At 43.9% G+C, this 17,982-nt stretch overlaps 1 protein-coding gene across 3 annotated transcripts in view; it reads left to right on the forward strand.

The window, feature by feature from the left end:
* Positions 1-17,982, forward strand: part of LOC140202842 (arf-GAP with SH3 domain, ANK repeat and PH domain-containing protein 1-like) — a 531,099-nt gene that overhangs the window by 426,473 nt on the left and 86,644 nt on the right. For all 3 annotated transcript variants that reach the window (XM_072268282.1, XM_072268281.1, XM_072268284.1), the window contains one exon: positions 5,926-6,011. In XM_072268282.1, coding sequence (XP_072124383.1) covers positions 5,926-6,011 — 86 coding nt within the window. The remainder of the gene's footprint in view (positions 1-5,925; positions 6,012-17,982) is intronic.

The raw sequence follows: 17,982 nt of genomic DNA on the forward strand, positions 1-17,982 counted from the left end.
TCTCCTCTTATTGCCTTGAATTTGCTTGGTAGAAGAGACCTCAGCTCGTTCATAAGCCGTATGCAGTTCCCTTCTCAGGTCAGACACATAATTCAGATAAGTCTTCTGTGCCAAATCTTTCCCACCAGTCCCAAAACAGAGATCAACAGGCAACCTGGCTTAACGCCCACACATCAGGCAATGGGACAAGTACTCAGTAGCTTCATTCTGTGTACAGTTATTGTAGTGGACCAGATGTCCAATATGTTGACTTTTGCTGATTTCCAAAGTTCTGAGCATGTCTATCAATGTAAGGCTGAACCTCTCTGGCATGGGATCGCCCTGCAGGTGATAAGGCATAGTCCTCAACTCCAAACATGCTCAGTAACTCATGTATGAACCTACTCTTGAAATCCCGTCCCTGATCGCTATGTATCTGCCTGGGGAGGCCATAATGAACAAAATACTTTTCCCATAACATGGCCATGGTGGACGCCCTCTGATCCTTGATAAGGAAGGCTTGCACATATCTGGTGTAGTAATCAATAATAACCAAGACATTTGCCGTGTTGCTGGAATCAGACTCTATTGATAGGAAATCCATACACACCAGATCAAGTGGCCCCACACTGCAAGTGGGACAAGGGAGCTGCCAGTGTAGGCAGTATCTTCCTCCATATACATCGAATGCATGACTTACAGACTCTTTGTCCTCCGGCTTCATTTGGTGCCAGTACAACCAATCTCGGACCAATCCATAGGTCTTGTCAACCCCCAAATGACCTGAATCATCATGAAGCAACTTCAACGTAATCCTCTGATACTTCTCCGGCAGAACCAGCTAAGAACCCCGAGGCCAGTCTGGAGGAGACGTGACCCGGTATAGAATCTGGCTCCTCAACTCCAATCTGGGCCATTCTCTCAGTAGTAGAGACACCACAGAGTGTTTCATCTTGTCCACTTGGGGCATGTCCCTTTCATAACTGCTAACCGAACGGTACCTATATAAGGGTCATCTTGCTGAGCAGCGGCCACTTTCCCGGGACTCAACTTGGGCAACTGCTTTGTATTCAGAGCGGTCAGGTTGCGGTAAGCTTGTGGAATAGCACAACCAGAAGCTTCCAAATGATCCACCGCTCCATTCTGTCCTTCCCTTGCTTCTGACTTCCCCATGATGGAAAACTGGCACATTGCTTTGACTCCAGGTACAGGAATTCTTTCCCACGCTCTGACCCTGTCCAGCCTTTCATGAGCACATTGGAACAACGCATCTGCATCAATGTACTTACTTCCCAGCCGGTACTTTAGGCTGAAGTCATAGGCAGGTAACGCCGCCAACCACCGATGGCCCATAGCATCCAATTTTGCTAAGGTCGGGATATAAGTTAATGTATTGTTGTCCGTCCTCACCTCAAACTTGGCACCGTATAGATGGTCACTTAGCTTACCCACCACAGCCCATTTCAATACCAGGAACTCCAATTTGTGCATGAGGGAGTTTCGCTCAGAGAGTGACAGACTCTGGCTGACAAACACGACAGGTCTCAACCCTGTGCCCTGATCCTGATGCAGAACACCCCCAAGCCCTCTCTGCTGGCATCTGTATGCAATACATACGGCAACCATGGGTCTGCAGAAGCTAGCACAGGCACTTTCATCAGCAGCTCCATCAGCAACTTGAAAGACCTCTTCACATTTTGTATCCCATCTCCTCCAAAAGCCTCTGAAGGGCTAAGATAATCTTTATCATCCTCTCCTTTCATCCTCCCTTACTTCTCCAAGAAGCTGATTCAAAGGGTGACTCACTTTAGAGTAGCTCTTCACGAACCTCTGATAGTACCCACAGAGTCCAAGGAATGAGCGTAGGCCTTTTACTGACTGGAGCCTTGACCATGTGATCACCACCTCTATCTTGTCTGGATCTGTAGCTGCAGCATCCGTAAGACTGTGCCCAACATAGTTGACAGACGTCTTGCAGAACTGGCCAGGGAAAGTTTTAACCCTTCACCTTTCAGGCGACCTAACACCTTCAGTAGCCTTGCTTCGTGTTCTTCCAAGGTGGACCTAAACACTATGAGATCATCCAGGTACACCAACGCCTCAAGGAAGTTCATAGCCCCACGGTTTTCTCCAAGACATGCTGGAAAGAACCCAGGGTTCCTGATAAGCCCTGGGGCATCCTTTCAAACTGGAAGAATCCAAGTGGACATATGAATGCAGACTTGACAGACATACTAGTGGGTATCTGTTAATACCCACTCTTCAGGTCCAGCACATTGAACCATTTCGCTCCACTCAGGCAGGGCAACGCGTCCTCGACCCGTGTACTGGTTGGGGACTGTACACTGGTTCAGAGTCTGATGGTCCACATACATACATACCTTCCCTTTCTGCTTCTTGGCCACCGCTATTGGAGACGCATAGGAGCTCCTGGACTCAGTAATGATCCCAGCTTCCGCAGTTGCTGCTGAACATCTTTCACCTGTGCAGGCACCAGTTGCTGCAATCTTTCTCTGAACAAGGTGTCCTTTGTCACCCGGGTAGTGTGGCGAGTGCTCTTGGAACAACCCACATCAAAACTCGTCAGTAGAAAAGACATCTTCCAGCTTCAATGTCTTCTTTATCAATCTCTTCTTCCAACCTCCCAAGTATCGGGGAGTCACCAAAGTTGAATGACTTGGCTGTCAACTTTCCCTTTCCTGGAGAGAGTTTCTCCCTGACTTGTCTCACAGGAACACTAGACATTACCGTCACCCGAGAAAGGCGCATCATTGGCATTGCCCCCCCCGCCCCCACAAGAGTGACCTCCCTCACCGAGGTGTTCCTGACACTCACTGTCATCTGGTTCACCTGTACAACCGAGGGCTTCTGCAGTTTGGGCCTCACCAGTACCCCAGCAGGTAAGCATGACTCCTCTTCGTGGTCTTCCGGAACATCCACCAAGAAGGCCTCTGCATCAGATATTCCAGAAAATTTGTGGTTTCCCGTCACTCTCACCACTTCCCCAAACACACAGTCCCTTGTTCATTATCCAAACTAGTACAGCTATGCACTTCCTCAAAAGCAGCTCAGAGCACAGGGTGAATGGACAATGTTTTCAGAAAGCTGTCTCCAACTTTCTCCTTGCAGGCTCCCACTAGCCTCCTCACAATGGGAGTATTTATCCCCACAAGAACTGAAGCTTCACCCTTCTTGACCAGGTCTGGACAAACGACACTAATGTATCAAAGACCTCAGCTACTCCCACGTCTGCCTCTGAAAACTTCAACTTCAATGTCAAATAACCATCATACGGATAGTCATCTGTACTAAGTGCCCAGATCTCTAGCACACCGAGTGGTGTCAATGGTAGATGCGTCAAATACCGGTTGTAAAATGAATGGTACAGCAGAGTAACCTGAAAGCCCTGTGTCAAGTTTGGCCGTAGCATAAATACTCGATCTGCAGTGATACACTGGAGTTGGCCCCACTAAGCCTTCAAGAATAGTGTTTTTTGCTTTAGTGTGTTCCTTGGAATTTTGATTAGAATATGTTCCCCACTGGATGCCAGGCCTTTCCCTCACTGGGACTCTCCTAAATTTTGTGACATCTTCTTCTGCTTAAGTACCCAGCAGCTCACTTTCCGAAGCTTTCCCCGTCCTTCACACTCCTACCTGAAGTGTCCCTCTTCACCACAGTGTAACAGACAATACTGGTTGACACCCCCCCCCCTTCACGGGATCCCATTCAACAGCAGCCCTCTGCTTAGTATGTCCCTTCAGAGGGTCTGACTCCCTGTTGGCTTTGTCATGCTTTGTGGCCCCACCTACTGATAACCAGAACACCTCAGTTCTCAAATCTGGCACAAACCCCTTTAACATCCCTGGTTGTGGGGTACCGAGGACTGTACCCTCCTGACTGGGACCTCTCACTCCTCAATTGCATTCTCCTCCTCCCTTATTGAGGGAGGAGAGAGGGGCACGTCTTACAATACATTCAGAGACCCCAAGCGATCATTTCCTCTGACTGTGCACCTTTCGCCAGTTGGCTCAATCTTAACTGATTCACCTCAGCCGTTCGAATGGCCCCTCTACGCCGCAAACAACTCAGCTGTCTCTCGAACTGTTTCTCTAGGTGGAAAGTTTCTCTTCCTTCTCCTGAAACATGTTCTGAAACCCTGTCATAAGCTCCATTGGGTTTCCCATTGCACCAAAAACGTTTCCTAGCACGTGTAGCCCACAGAAGTTGCCAAAGGGTTCTGGGTCTTTTTGGATCTCACTACTTCAGTAGCCGGACCTCTCAGGCTCTCTACCAGCCGCTGTCTTTTCATATTATCAGAGTACTGCCACTCATCCACTGCTTCTACAGAAAAACCATTACATGAAATACCCAACAAATTTAGCAGTGAATACCAGAGCATTACACATATGTAACCCTCCAGCTTGGCCAGCACACAGTCGTCTAGGGGAAGACAACTTCTGGCCCCACCAAACTGAGAAATCTCGTTTAGGTGGCTGCAATGTGATGTGTTGCCCGGTTACAAATGCGCAACGCAAGATATCTGACGGTACACCATATGGAATTAAATGATTGAACTTTATAAATCTTAATCTGAATAAAAGGTTAGTAAAGCAAATAGAAAGAAAAAGGGCCCATTTTAAGAGAAAAAAGTCAAAAGTGCACGTTGGAGCTCACTGATACGGCTATTCATCAACCATCGACCTCCGAGCATCGCCAACCTTCGGACCCTCACTCCCAGTCCACTCCACCCGGTCGTCTCCCAACTCCTCCCACACACGTCTTCCTCCCTCTTCTCTCCCCGGCAAAAGACCGCGAAAAACCCGGCTTCCAGACACACAAGAAAGAACAACATTTCGTCATTGGCTAACCACTGCATTTCAAAGCCCCATTATCTCTAGCCATAACCCAAACATTGCTGCTACAGAGAAACCATTTCCTTAACAGTGGAGCATTACATAGAAGCCATTACATTAGCCTTAACAGTGAAACCTTACAGCGTGCTACACATACAATAATCTGACTATACGTAGGAAGGAAGCCTTTTTCATGGAAAACCTCACAAACAAAATGCTGGAGGAATTCAGCAGGCCTAGCAGCATCCAAGGAAAAGGATATAGTCGATGTTTGGGCTGAGGCCCTTCATTAGGACTGGAGAAAAAAAGATGAGGACTCAGAGTTGGAAGGTGTGGGGAGGGGAGGAAGAAATACTAGCTGAAACCAGGAGTGGGGGGAGGGATGAAGTAAAGAGCTGGGAAGTTGATTGGTGAAAGAGATATAGGGCTGGAGAAGAGGAAATCTGATACGAGAGGATAGAAGGCCATGGAAGGAAGAAAGGGGGAAGAGCACCAGAGGGAAGTGATGGTCAGGTGAGGAAATAAGATGAGAGAGGGAATGAGGAATGGTGAAGCGGAGAGTGGGGGGGCATTACCAGAAGTTTGAGAAATCAACGTTCATACCGTCAGGTTGTAGGCTACCCAGACAGAATACATATGTGTTTAATGTATTAAAAGTATGAATGTATTAATTTGCTGTGGCTTTAATCCTACATTTTACTACATAATAATTGAAGGCTCAAAAGCATTTTATTTAAAATTCATACTTTCAAATATTTATCAATCCACTTACGAATACAATCCACTTACATAAGATTAGTAAGAAAAGAGGATTTGCAAGGTAGTAATTACAACTAATATGCCATTGAAAATTGCAGCATTGTTTTTATTGATTTTGCAATTTTTTTATATATAAAAAACTGAACCTCTTCATTAATTTCCCTGAGAAGAAGTCTATAAAATGTCATAGCCTGTTAAGGAAAAATTTGTTGCTAATAGCAACTTTGAGATTTCTGTTGTTAACTCTATGTGTTGGAGTCTGGAGCCTGTTGTCAATGGGGCCATTAGTATCTTGAAGATCACACTACTAATATGAACCTTTATTTTCACTTAGGAACCAGGAGAAACAGTGCTTCATTTAGCAGTACGAACTGCTGACCGGACTTCTCTCCACCTAGTTGACTTTCTTGTTCAGAACAGGTAGGAAATCATTCAGTGGTTAAATTTAGTTACAGTTGGTTGATCTGGACCGCTGCTTATTTGGGACAACTCTTAAAGCACAAAAGCTAATCTAGAAAATGCAGTTGCAAGAAAATGTTTGTGAACCCTTTGTAATTACCTGGTTTTCTGCATTAGTTATGCATAAGTGTGGTCTGATCTTCATCTAAATCTAGAAGTCTCTGTTCATGTGTCCACTGTAAGAAAAACAAGAATGGTGTTCATGGAAGGAAACCACAAAGGAAATAACTGCTTTCCACAAAAACATTGCTACACGTCTCAAGTTTGCAAAAGATCACCTGGATGTTCCACAATGCTTCTGGGATAATAGTCTGTTGTCAGGTGAGAGAAGTTGAAATTTTTGGCAGAAATGCTATGTTTGGAGGGAAAAGGGCACTTCACATCAACACTAAAACCTCATCCTAACTGTGAAGCATGGTGGAAGGAGCATCATGGTTTGGCGCTGCTTTGCTGCCCCAGGGCCTGGACAGCCTTTGACTTAGATGAAGATCAGACTACATTTTATGAGTAGTTAATGCAGAAAAACAGGTAATTGCAAAGGGTTCAGAAAAGTTTTCTTGCACCTGTAGCTGGGATTCCCTTGTTTATCTGGGCCACTTATTGGGACTAGAGACTGTTGCTTAATAGTTTCTAACTAGTGTAAGTCACTTGAAGTTGTGTTTCCGTTAGACACTACACTGTGCTTAGAGCGAACAACTTTTAAATAGAGTGGGTTGCATGTGCTTGTGTTTTGTTATCCATTTGAGCCTACGGAGGCCAATTCAAAAAGCAGTCCAGGCAGTAAAGCTTGTCATTGAGACTTTGCAAGAAATATGCAGTAAAACAATTCAGAATTGTTTAGATCATTGTGGTTTCAAGCAGTCAGGATTGGAGATGCCAGAAATGGCTGGGAATGATAATGGAATGATTTTACTACTTCAGCAAGTTAGGAACTACAAAGAGTTTGAAGGTATCAACAATCAACTTAAATATTACAATGAAATTGAAGATTATCCATTATCTGCACTGATTTTGTTAATTTAGAGTCAATCAAAAGAATATGGCAGCATACACTGGATGAATTCCTCCATCGATAACTAATATGATTATGAAGACACGTAGTCCTCTTTTATTGTCATTTAGTAATGCATGCATTAAGAAATGATACATTATTTCTTCCGGTGTGATATCACAAAACACAGGACAGACTAAGACTGAAAAAACTGACAAAACCACATAATTATAATATATAGTTACAAACAGTGTAACAATACCATAACTTGATGAAGAAGTCCGTGAGCACGGTAAAGTTCAAAGTTTCTCAAATGTCCCACATCTCACGCAGACGGGAGAAGGAAGAAAAACTCTCCCTGCCATGCCGACCACAATCCGACTCTGAGTCATCCGAAAACTTCAAGCTCTGATCAGCTCTCCAACACTGAGTACTGAGCGCCATCTCTGTCCGAACGATTCGACCTCCTTCTCGGTCGCCAAAAGCAGGCAAGGCCAGGGATTTTGAGGCCTACCCTCTGAAAGATTCCCGTCCACACAGTAACGACAGCAGCGAACAGGCGTTTCAGAAATTTCTCCAGATGTTCCTCTGTGCTTTCATGTCCATTCTCCATCAAATCAGAATTGTCCACTGCCCCTATTTAACAGATACAATATCATTTTTCCCCGGAGGAAATTGTATTAGGAACTAATACAAAGTTTTATAATATTGTAGTAGTATTGGTAGTGTTCTAATTTGTTCAATATTTCATTTAAATAATTTGTTGCTCTGTTAATCAGTAGTTTGTCCTTTTATATACCTTTTTAACTATTTCCATGAAACAGCAACTAATTGGGGAAACCACTGAAATGTACTCGACCCAAAGTGCCCTAATTAACTAGAGTCTACTGAATTTCCATTAAAGGAAGCATAAGCAGTTTGTACATTCTCCACGTGACCATATGGGTTTCCACCAGGTGCTCCAGTTTCCTCCCACATAGCAATGTCCGCCAGGTTAGTAAATTGTAGGCATACTATGTCGGTGCCAGAAGCGTAATGACACCTGCAGTCAGCCCCCAGCACATCCTCAGACTGTTGGACAGTAACACAAGACAAGACATTTCACTGTATGTTTCAAGGTACATGTGACAAATAAAAGTTAATCTTTAAAAGATTATCAGTTCTACAGCCCAATCCAACAAATGCATCCAACAAGTGATAGCTTGCCAGCTTGGAAATGACTTATTCCTCTCTTCTCTTTGTTTGCTCTCAGTTGATTGTCCTCTATTCAGGTTAAGATATTACCTTTGATGAGCAACATTTTACATGGCGTCTGATCAAACTTCTTTTAGAAACCCAAATCTAGCATTTCCAGGGATTTCCCATTGTCCAATTTGCTACCGAATCTTCCAGCATAATCTGATTTTCTTTTCAGACTAAATATATTGGCTCTGCATAATTGCATTATCATTTTCTAAATGTTCTGTTACTGCTCAATATTAAAATGTTAGACTGCACTCTCTCTCTCCCTCCCTCCCTCCCCCTCTCTCCCTCTCTCTCTCTCCCCCTCACTCTCTCTCTCCCCCTCACTCTCTCTCACCCCTCTCTCTCTCTGTCTCTCCCTCTCTCTCTCTCTCCCTCTCTTTCCCTCTCTCTCTCCCTTTGCTGTTTTCTCATCTGTTGAGAGATTTCTGTTTTGCAAGATCACAGCCAATACATTTGATATCTTTGCAGGCTAGAATAAATCAGATTCAGTGGTTTTGTTGGATTTCAGTTCATCTGTAATGGAGTACATTATTTTAAACTCTCTTATTCCAGTGATTTTCTGGTATTTCAGTGTCTTTGCTTATGAAGATATAAATTATTTGTTTAGCCATCATTATAAATTCCCCTATATAAAGCTTCAAAATTTACCTTTGCTACTCTTTTTGCATACTTGTAAAAGCATAAATAAATATGTTCATGTTTTTGTGCATTAAGTCATACTTAATTTTCATTAACCCTTCAATTCTCGTTCTTTCCTGGCTTCTGCTAGTACTGAGATTTGTCACTATTCTTTGCCTTTTCTTTCAAGATTTAACTTGATTTAACAAGATTTAACTATTTAATTTGAGTGGCCATAATCCTATAGATTCTTCATCACTCAGTTATATATCTATTTGCTAAGAATTGTCAACTTTTAAGTATCGACTACACTTTACAGTATCTATTAAGTACTGTGAAGCTCAATCACTCCTGGCGTTAATGTTTTAAAAGTGTATATTTAATTTTATCTATAAATTAAAATTATGGTTTTTCCTCTGTTTAGGATTGTTAGGTTAACAGAGGAATTGCAAGTATTTTTGTCTTTGCAGTGTGATAAAGGCTAATATAAGAAGAATTATTATAATTGGTGCCTGATAACACAGTCCAGGTCAAATAGGTTTGCATAGCTGTCTCAATGAAAATAACAAACTTCAGTCCTGATTACGTTCCCAGCTTTAACTTTCCAATGTAAATATCTTGCAGATTTTTTCCTAAACTTTTAATATTTGATTTTCTGTATATGCTTCACTATTCATAATCTGTTGATACTTTTAAGCACCACTATGCATTTTGTGTCCAGATAATGGCAGTATTTACTGTTACATAAGAAATAGGAGCAGGAATCGGCCATCTGCCCTGTTGAGCCTGCTCCGCCATTCAATAAGATCATGGCTGATCTGGCCATGGACTCACCTCCACCTACCCGCCTTTTCCCCATAACCATTAATTCCCCTACTATGCAAAAAGCTATCCAACCTTGTCTTAAATATATTTACTGAGGTAGCCTCCACTGCTTCATTGGGCAGAGGATTCCACAGATTCACCATTCTTTGGGAGAAGCAGTTTCTCCTCATCCTATTAGTAAACCAATAGTCTATCCATGCTAATACAACACCCCCAACTCAATGCATCCTTAACTTATGCATACCAGTAGGCTAAACAAGGGAGATGCAGTGGATGTTGTATATTTGGATTTTCAGAAGGCCTTTGACAAGGTGCCACACATGAGGCTTCTTAACAAGATAAGAGCCCATGGAATTACGGGAAAGTTACATGGATAGAGCGTTGGCTGATTGGCAGGAAACAGAGAGTGGGAATAAAGGGATCCTATTCTGGTTGGCTGCTGGTTACCAGTGGTGTTCCACAGGGGTCCGTGTGGGGCCGCTTCTTTTTACATTGTACATCAACGATTTGGATTATGGAATAGACGGCTCTATGGCTAAGTTTGCTGATGATACGAAGATAGGTGGAGGGGCCAGTAGTGCTGAGGAAACGGAGAGTCTGCAGAGAGATTTGGATAGATTGGAAGAATGGGCAGAGAAGTGGCAAATGAAGTACAATGTTGGAAAGTGTATGGTTATGCACTTTGGCAGAAGAAATAAACGGGCAGACTATTATTTAAATGGGGAAAGAATTCAAAGTTCTGAGATGCAATGGGACTTGGGAGTCCTCGTACAGGATACCCTTAAAGTTAACCTCCAGGTTGAGTCAGTAGTGAAGAAGGCGAATGCAATGTTGGCATTCATTTCTGGAGGAGTAGAGTATAGGAGCAGGGATGTGATGTTGAGGCTCTATGAGGAGCTGGTGAGACCTCACTTGGAGTACTGAGGGCAGTTTTGGTCTCCTTATTTAAGAAAGGATGTGCTGACGTTAAAGAGGGTACAGAGAAGATTCACTAGAATGATTCCGGGAATGAGAGGGTTAACATATGAGGAACGTTTGTTCGCTCTTGGACTGTATTCCTTGGAGTTTAGAAGAATGAGGGAAGACCTCATAGAAACATTTCGAATGTAGAAAGGCATGGACAGAGTGGATGTGGTAAAGTTGTTTCCAATGATGGGGGAGTCTAGTACGAGAGGGCATGACTTAAGGATTGAAGGGCGCCCATTCAGAACAGAAATGCGAAGAAATTTTTTTAGTCAGAGGGTGGTTAATCTATGGAATTTGTTGCCACGGGCAGCAGTGGAGGCCAAGTCATTGGGTGTATTTAAGGCAGAGATTGATAGGTATCTGAGTAGCCAGGGCATCAAAGGTTATGGTGGGAAAGCCGGGGAGTGGGACTAAATTGGAGAATGGATCAGCTCATGATAAAATGGCAGAGCAGACTCAATGGGCCGAATGGCCGACTTCTGCTCCTTTGTCTTATGGTCTTATAAGTATTTTATGGGGCACCTTATCGAATGCCTTCTGGAAATCCAAGTCAATAACATCCATCTGTTTCCCCTCTATCCACTGCGCTTCTTATATCCTCAAAGAACTTCAGTAAGTTTGTCAAACAGGACCTGCCTTTGCTGAATCCATGCTACGTCTGCCGGATGGATTCATTTCTTTCTAGCTATTTCTTCTTTAATGATAACTTCAAGCATTTTCCCAACTATAGATGTTCAACTACCTGGCCTATAGTTACCTGCCTTTTGCCTACGTCCTTCCTTGAACAGTGCCGTGACATTTGTTGTCTTCCAGTCCGCTGGGATTTGCCCAGATTTTGGTAAATTATCACCAAAGCCTCTACTTCTGCCATTTCTTTTAGTAGCCTGGGATGCATTCCATCAGGACCAGGAATTATCTGTCTTCAGGCCCACAAGTTTGCACAGCACTACCTCTTTAGTGATAGCTATTGTATCGAGCTCCTCACCTCCTATCGCATTCATAGCATCTCTCTTTGACATGTTATACATGTCCTCCACCATGAAGACCAACACAAAATAGCCATTCAAAGCCTCTGCCATTTCCTCACTACCCAATATCAATTCCCCCTTCTCATCCTCTGAGGGACCTACGTTCACTTTAGCCACCCTTTTCCACTTTATATAATGATAAAAACTTTTACTAACTGTTTTTATATTTTGTGCTAGTTTATTTTCATAATCTGTCACTTTCTTCATTGCTCACTTTGTGGTTCTTTGTTGCTTTTTAAAGTCTTCCCAATCTTTCAGTTTCCCACTACTCTTGGCAACTTTGTAGGCACGAGCTTTTAGTTTGATGCCTTCTTTTATTTACTTAGTTATCCAAGGCTGGTTCTCCCCACCATTAACTGTCTTTGCTTTTAACTAGAATATACTTTTGTTGAACACAGTGAAAAATCTCTTTGAAAGTCTTCCACTCTTCCTCAACCATCCCATGATATATCCTCTGTTCCCAGTCTACACTAGCCAAATCCTCCCTCATCCCATTGTAAGCTCCATTTTTAGACATAATGCACTGGTTTTCTTTCAAAGTATTGCACCCTCCATTTGTAGGAGAAACTCAATCATACTGTGATCACTCTTTCCAGGATCACTAATCTTACCTGTCTCTTGGACCAGATCAAAGATAGCACAATCCCTTGTAGGTTTAGTAACATGTTGTTCAAGAAAGCCATCACGGATGCATTCTGTGAAGTTCTCCTCAAGACTGCCTTGACTGACTTGATTCACCTGATCTAAGTGCAAGTTAAAATCCCCCATGATAACTGCTGTTCCATTCTTACATGCCTCAGGTATTTCTCTGTTTATTGCCTGTGCCACTGTAATGTTATTATTCAGAATCAGAATTAGGTTTATTATCACCGGCATGTGAACTTTATTAACTTAGCAGCAGCAATTCAATGCAATACATAATCTAGCAGAGAAAAAAAAAGTAAAATAAAAATAATAATAAATAAACAAGTAAATCAATTACATATATTGAATAGATTTTTAAAACCTGCAAAAACAGAAATACTGTATATTCAAAAAAAAGTAAGGTAGTGTCCAAGGATTCAATGTCCATTTAGGAATCGAATGGCAGAGGGGAAAAAGCTGTTCCTGAATCGATAAGTGTGTGCCTTCAGGCTTCTGTACCTCCTACCTGAGGGTAACAGTGAGAAAAGGGTGCTGGAGGTCTTTAATAATGGACGTTGCCTTTCTGAGAAACCACTCCCTAAAGATGTCCTGGGTACTTTGTGGGCTAGTACCCAAGATGGAGCTGACTAGATTTACAACCTTCTGCAACATCTTTCAGTCCTGTGCAGTTGCCCCTCCATACCAGACAGTAATGCAGTCTATCAGAATGCTCTCCATGGTTCAACTATAGAGGTTTTTGAGTGTATTTGTTGACATGCCAAATCTCTTCAAACCCCTAATAAAGTATAGCCACTGTCTTGCCTTTTTTATAACTACATCAATATGTTGGGACTAGGTTAGATCCTCAGAGAACTTGACCCTCCGCCCAAGGAATTTGAAGCTGCTCACTCTCTCCGCTTCTGATCCCTTTATGAGGATTGGTATGTGTTCCTTTGTCTTACCCTTCTTGAAGTCCACAATAAGCTCTTTCGTCTTACTGACATTGAGTGCCAGGTTGTTGCTGTGGCACCATTCCACTGATTGGCATATCTCACTCCTGTACGCCCTCTCGTCACCACTTGAGATTCTACCAACAATGGTTGTATCATCAGCAAATTTATAGCTGGTATTTAAGCTATGCCTAACCACACAGTTATGTGTATATAGAGAATAGAGCAGTGGGTTAAGCACACACCCAAGGAGGATATATTATCACCAATCCGCACAGATTGTGGTTTTCCAGTTAGGAAGTCAAGAATCCAATTGCAGAGGGAGGTACAGAGGCCCCGGTTTGGCAACTTCTCAATCAGGTTTGTAGGAATGATGGTGTTAAATTCTGAGCTATAGTTGATGAACAGCATCCTGTGTTTGTGCAACACACATCAAAGTTGCTGGTGAACGCAGCAGGCCAGGCAGCATCTCTAGGAAGAGGTACAGTCGACGTATCGGGCCGAGACCCTTCGTCAGGACTAACTGAAGGAAGAGTGAGTAAGAGATTTGAAAGTGGGAGGGGGAGGGGGAGATCCAAAATGATAGGAGAAGACAGGAGGGGGAGGGATGGAGCCAAGAGCTGGACAGGTGATAGGCAAAAGGGATATGAGAGGATCATGGGACAGGAGGCCCAGGGAGAAGGAAAAAGGTGGTGGGGGGGAACCCAGAGGATGGGCAAGGGGTATAGTCAGAGGGAGAAAAAGGAGAGTGAGAGAAAGAATGTGCGTATATAAATAAATAACAGATGGGGTATGAGGGGGAGGTGGGGCATTAGCGGGAGTTTGAGAAGTCAGTGTTCATGCCATCAGGTTGGAGGCTACCCAGACGGAATATAACGTGTTGTTCCTCCAACCTGAGTGTGGCTTCATCTTTACAGTAGAGGAGGCCATGGATAGACATGTCAGAATGGGAATAGGATGTGGAATTAAAATGTGTGGCCACTGGAAGATCCTGCTTACTCTGGCAGACAGAGCGTAGGTGTTTAGCAAAACGGTCTCCCAGTCTGCGTTGGGTCTCGCCACTATATAGAAAGCCACATCGGGAGCACCGGACGCAGTATATCACCCCAGCCAACTCACAGGTGAAGTGTTGCCTCACCTGGAAGGACTGTCTGGGGCCCTGAATGGTGGTAAGGGAGGAAGTGTAAGGGCATGTGTAGCACTTGTTCCGCTTACAAGGATAAGTGCCAGGAGGGAGATCAGTGGGGAGAGATGGGGGGGGGGGGGGGGAACGAATGGATAAGGGAGTCGCATAGGGAGCGATCCCTGCGGCAAGCAGAGGTGGGGGGAGGGAAAGATGTGCTTAGTGGTGGGATCCCATTGGAGGTGGCGGAAGTTACAGAGAATAATATGTTGGACCCGGAGGCTGGTGGGGTGGTAGGTGAGGACCAGGGGAACCCTATTCCTAGTGGGGTGGCGAGAGGATGGAGTGAGAGCAGATGTGCGTGAAGTGGGGGAGATGTGTTTGAGAGCAGAGTTGATAGTGGAGGAAGGGAAGCCCTTTTCTTTAAAAAAGGAGGACATCTCCTTCGCCCTGGAATGAAAAGCCTCATCCTGAGAGCAGATGCAGCCGAGACAGAGGAATTGCGAGAATTTTTGCAAGAGACAGGGTGAGAAGAGGAATAGTCCAGATAGCTGGGAGAGTCAGTAGGCTTATAGTAGACATCAGTGGATAAGCTGTCTCCAGAAATAGAGACAGAAAGATCTAGAAAGGGGAGGGAAGTGTCGGAAATGGACCAGGTAAACTTGAGGGCAGGGTGAAAGTTGGAGGCAGAGTTAATAAAGTCAACGAGCTCAGCTTGTGTGCAGGAAGCAGCGCCAATGCAGTCGTTGATGTAGTGAAGGAAAAGTGGGGGACAGATACCAGAATAGGTTCGGAACATAGATTGTTCCACAAAGCCAACAAAAAGGCAGGCATAGCTAGGACCCATACGGGTGCCCATAGCTACACCTTTAGTTTGGAGGAAGTGGGAGGAGCCAAAAAAGAAATTATTAAGAGGAAGGACTAATTCTGCTAGACGGAGCAGAGTGGTGTTTGTGTTGTCCAAGTGGTGGTCTAAAGCCGTGTGGAGAGCCACTGAGATTGCGTCTGCCGTTGACCTTTGGTGGCGATAGGCAAACTGCAGTGGACAACTCCTACCAGTAATTTTTTCCCCTTTACCATTCCTAATCTCTGCCCAGATGGATTCAACAATCTGCTCCTTAGATCGTATATCGTCTCTCACTATCACCCTGATCTCATCCTTAATTAAGAGAGCTACCCCACCTCCCTTACCTTCCGGCCTATGCTTCCATATTACCTGATATGCTTGGATATTTAGTTTCCAGTCCTCTTCACTCTGAAACCACATTTCTGTAATAGCCACTAAATCATACCCCTTTGTACTGATTTGTGCCGTAGATTCACGGACCTTATTTCGAATACTACAGGTATTCAGATAAAATGCCCTTGCACTCATTGTGCATTTAAAATCTTGTGATTTTTTTTTTCTTTTGCACCTAACTTTTCTTCACTCCACTCTTACTTTTCTCTTTTTTATCTTCTGCTTTTTCTTTATCCACACCTATCTCTTTTACTTTATCCATACTTGTCCTGTCTGTTGAACCCACCTCCCTACTATTTAGTTTAAAGCCCTATCCACAGCTCTGGTTATGCGATTTGCAAGGATCCACCTCCCATCACGGCTCAGGTGGAGCCCGTCCCATTGGTACAGCTCCCTCCTTCAATAGTACTGGTGCCAATTTGCCATGAATTCAAACCCATTTCTCCCACACCAATCCCTTCGCCATGCATTTAACTCTCTAATCTTCTTGAGCCTTTGCCAATTTGCATGTAGTTCAGAGATTACCACCTTTTTGCTTCTGATTTTTAATTTAGTCCCTAGTTACTCAAATTCCCTCAGCAGAACCTCGTTCCTCATTCTACCTATGTTGTTGGTACCTACATGGACCACAACAACTGGTTCTTTCCCCTCCACTCCAGATCAGATAAGATGTTCTGAACCTAGGCACCATGCAGGCTGCATAGCCTTTAGGACGCTCTATCCTTGCAACAGAGAACTCTGTTTATTCCCCTGACTATACTAGCCCCAATTATCACTACATTTCTCTTCTCTCCCCCTCTCTTGAATTGATTTCTGAACTACGGTACCGCAGTTAGATTGTTCATCCTTCCTATCGCCCCCACTGTCATCCACACAGGCAGCAAGAATCTCAGACCTGTTAGACAAGCTCCCCCAGCACTTTCTTGGGTACCACTACCCGCCTCACTCGCAGTCACACCCTTTTGTCCCTGACCACAGACTAAATTTGAGGCAACTAATCTAATGGGTGTGACTACCTCCTTAAAACAAAGAATCCAGGTAACCTCCCCCCGCCCCCCAACCCAACAAAGTGCCGCAGTGTTTGAAGCTCAGATTCCAGGTCATCAGCTTTGAGCCCAAGTTCCTCGAGCAGCCAACACTTGCTGCAGATGTCGTCACCAGGAACCACAATGGGGTCCACCAGCTCCCACATCAGGCAGCTACAGCACATCACCTGATCCTGCATCATCCCTGCTTTATTTAATTTGCTGTAAATTAGTGACTTTTTATTCCACCACTACAAAAGCCTTATCTGCTACTTACCTGTGCCTCCCTACCGAAGCCTCTTGAGCTAAAGCCACAGGTTCCCTCTCCTACACTGGTCCACTCAAACAATGGCCGCTCCGCTTTGACCCTGCTTTACTTTCGTTTCCTCCTGCTAGTGAATCACGAATCGATTGGTAAGGCGCCAAGCCCCGCAAAACGCTCCTTTTTTAAACTCTTCTACCTGACCCATTCAAAGTTCTGTCTCCCTCTGTGAATTGATTGGTCCGCTACTAATGCCGGTTGTCTGTTCATTATTGTTATAGTGGCAGTTAGTGATAATTTTGCTGCAAATTGGAGCGTTTTTTTACATCTTGCACTCATGCTTTATGTACAATTTGTTGGTAAGTCTATTGGTTCAGTAGAGAGGCATGCAGGTACTCACTTATGATACCTGGATGAGTTAGTTGATATGAATTTCCTTACAATTTTCTAAATTTAACAGCATAAAACAGGTTACATACTGTGAACGTAACTTTATTGACTTCTTACATCCTTCACATATGTGAGTAGAACTCTTTACATCTCTGTCTGAATGTGCAATGTGCAAATTATAGTAATTTGTAATAAATAGTATGTGCAGTAAGATATACAAGAGAACAGTCAATAGAGCTTAGAAATACAACTGTATCAGTGTGAATTAATTAGTCTGATGGCCGGTGGAAGAAGCTGTCCCAGACTCTGTTGGTCCTGGCTTTAATGCTGCGGTACCGTTTCCCAGATGGAACAGTTTGTGGTTGGGTTAACTCAGGTCTCCAGTAATCCTTCGGGCCCTTCTTATGTCCCTGTCTCTGTAAATGTCCTGAATAGTGGGAAGTTCACATCTACAGATGCGCTGGGTTGTCTGCACCACTCTCTGCAGAGTCCTGCGATTGAGGGAAGTATGGTTCCTATACCAGGCAGTGATGCAGCCAGTCAAGATGCTCTCAGTTGTGCCCCTGTAGAAAGCCCTTAGGATTTGGGGACTCATGCTGAACTTCTTCAGCCATCTGAGGTGAAAGAGGCGCTGTTGTGCTTTTT

This window comes from Mobula birostris, chromosome 9, assembly GCF_030028105.1.
Source record: "Mobula birostris isolate sMobBir1 chromosome 9, sMobBir1.hap1, whole genome shotgun sequence".
NCBI classification, from domain to species: Eukaryota; Metazoa; Chordata; class Chondrichthyes; order Myliobatiformes; family Myliobatidae; genus Mobula; species Mobula birostris.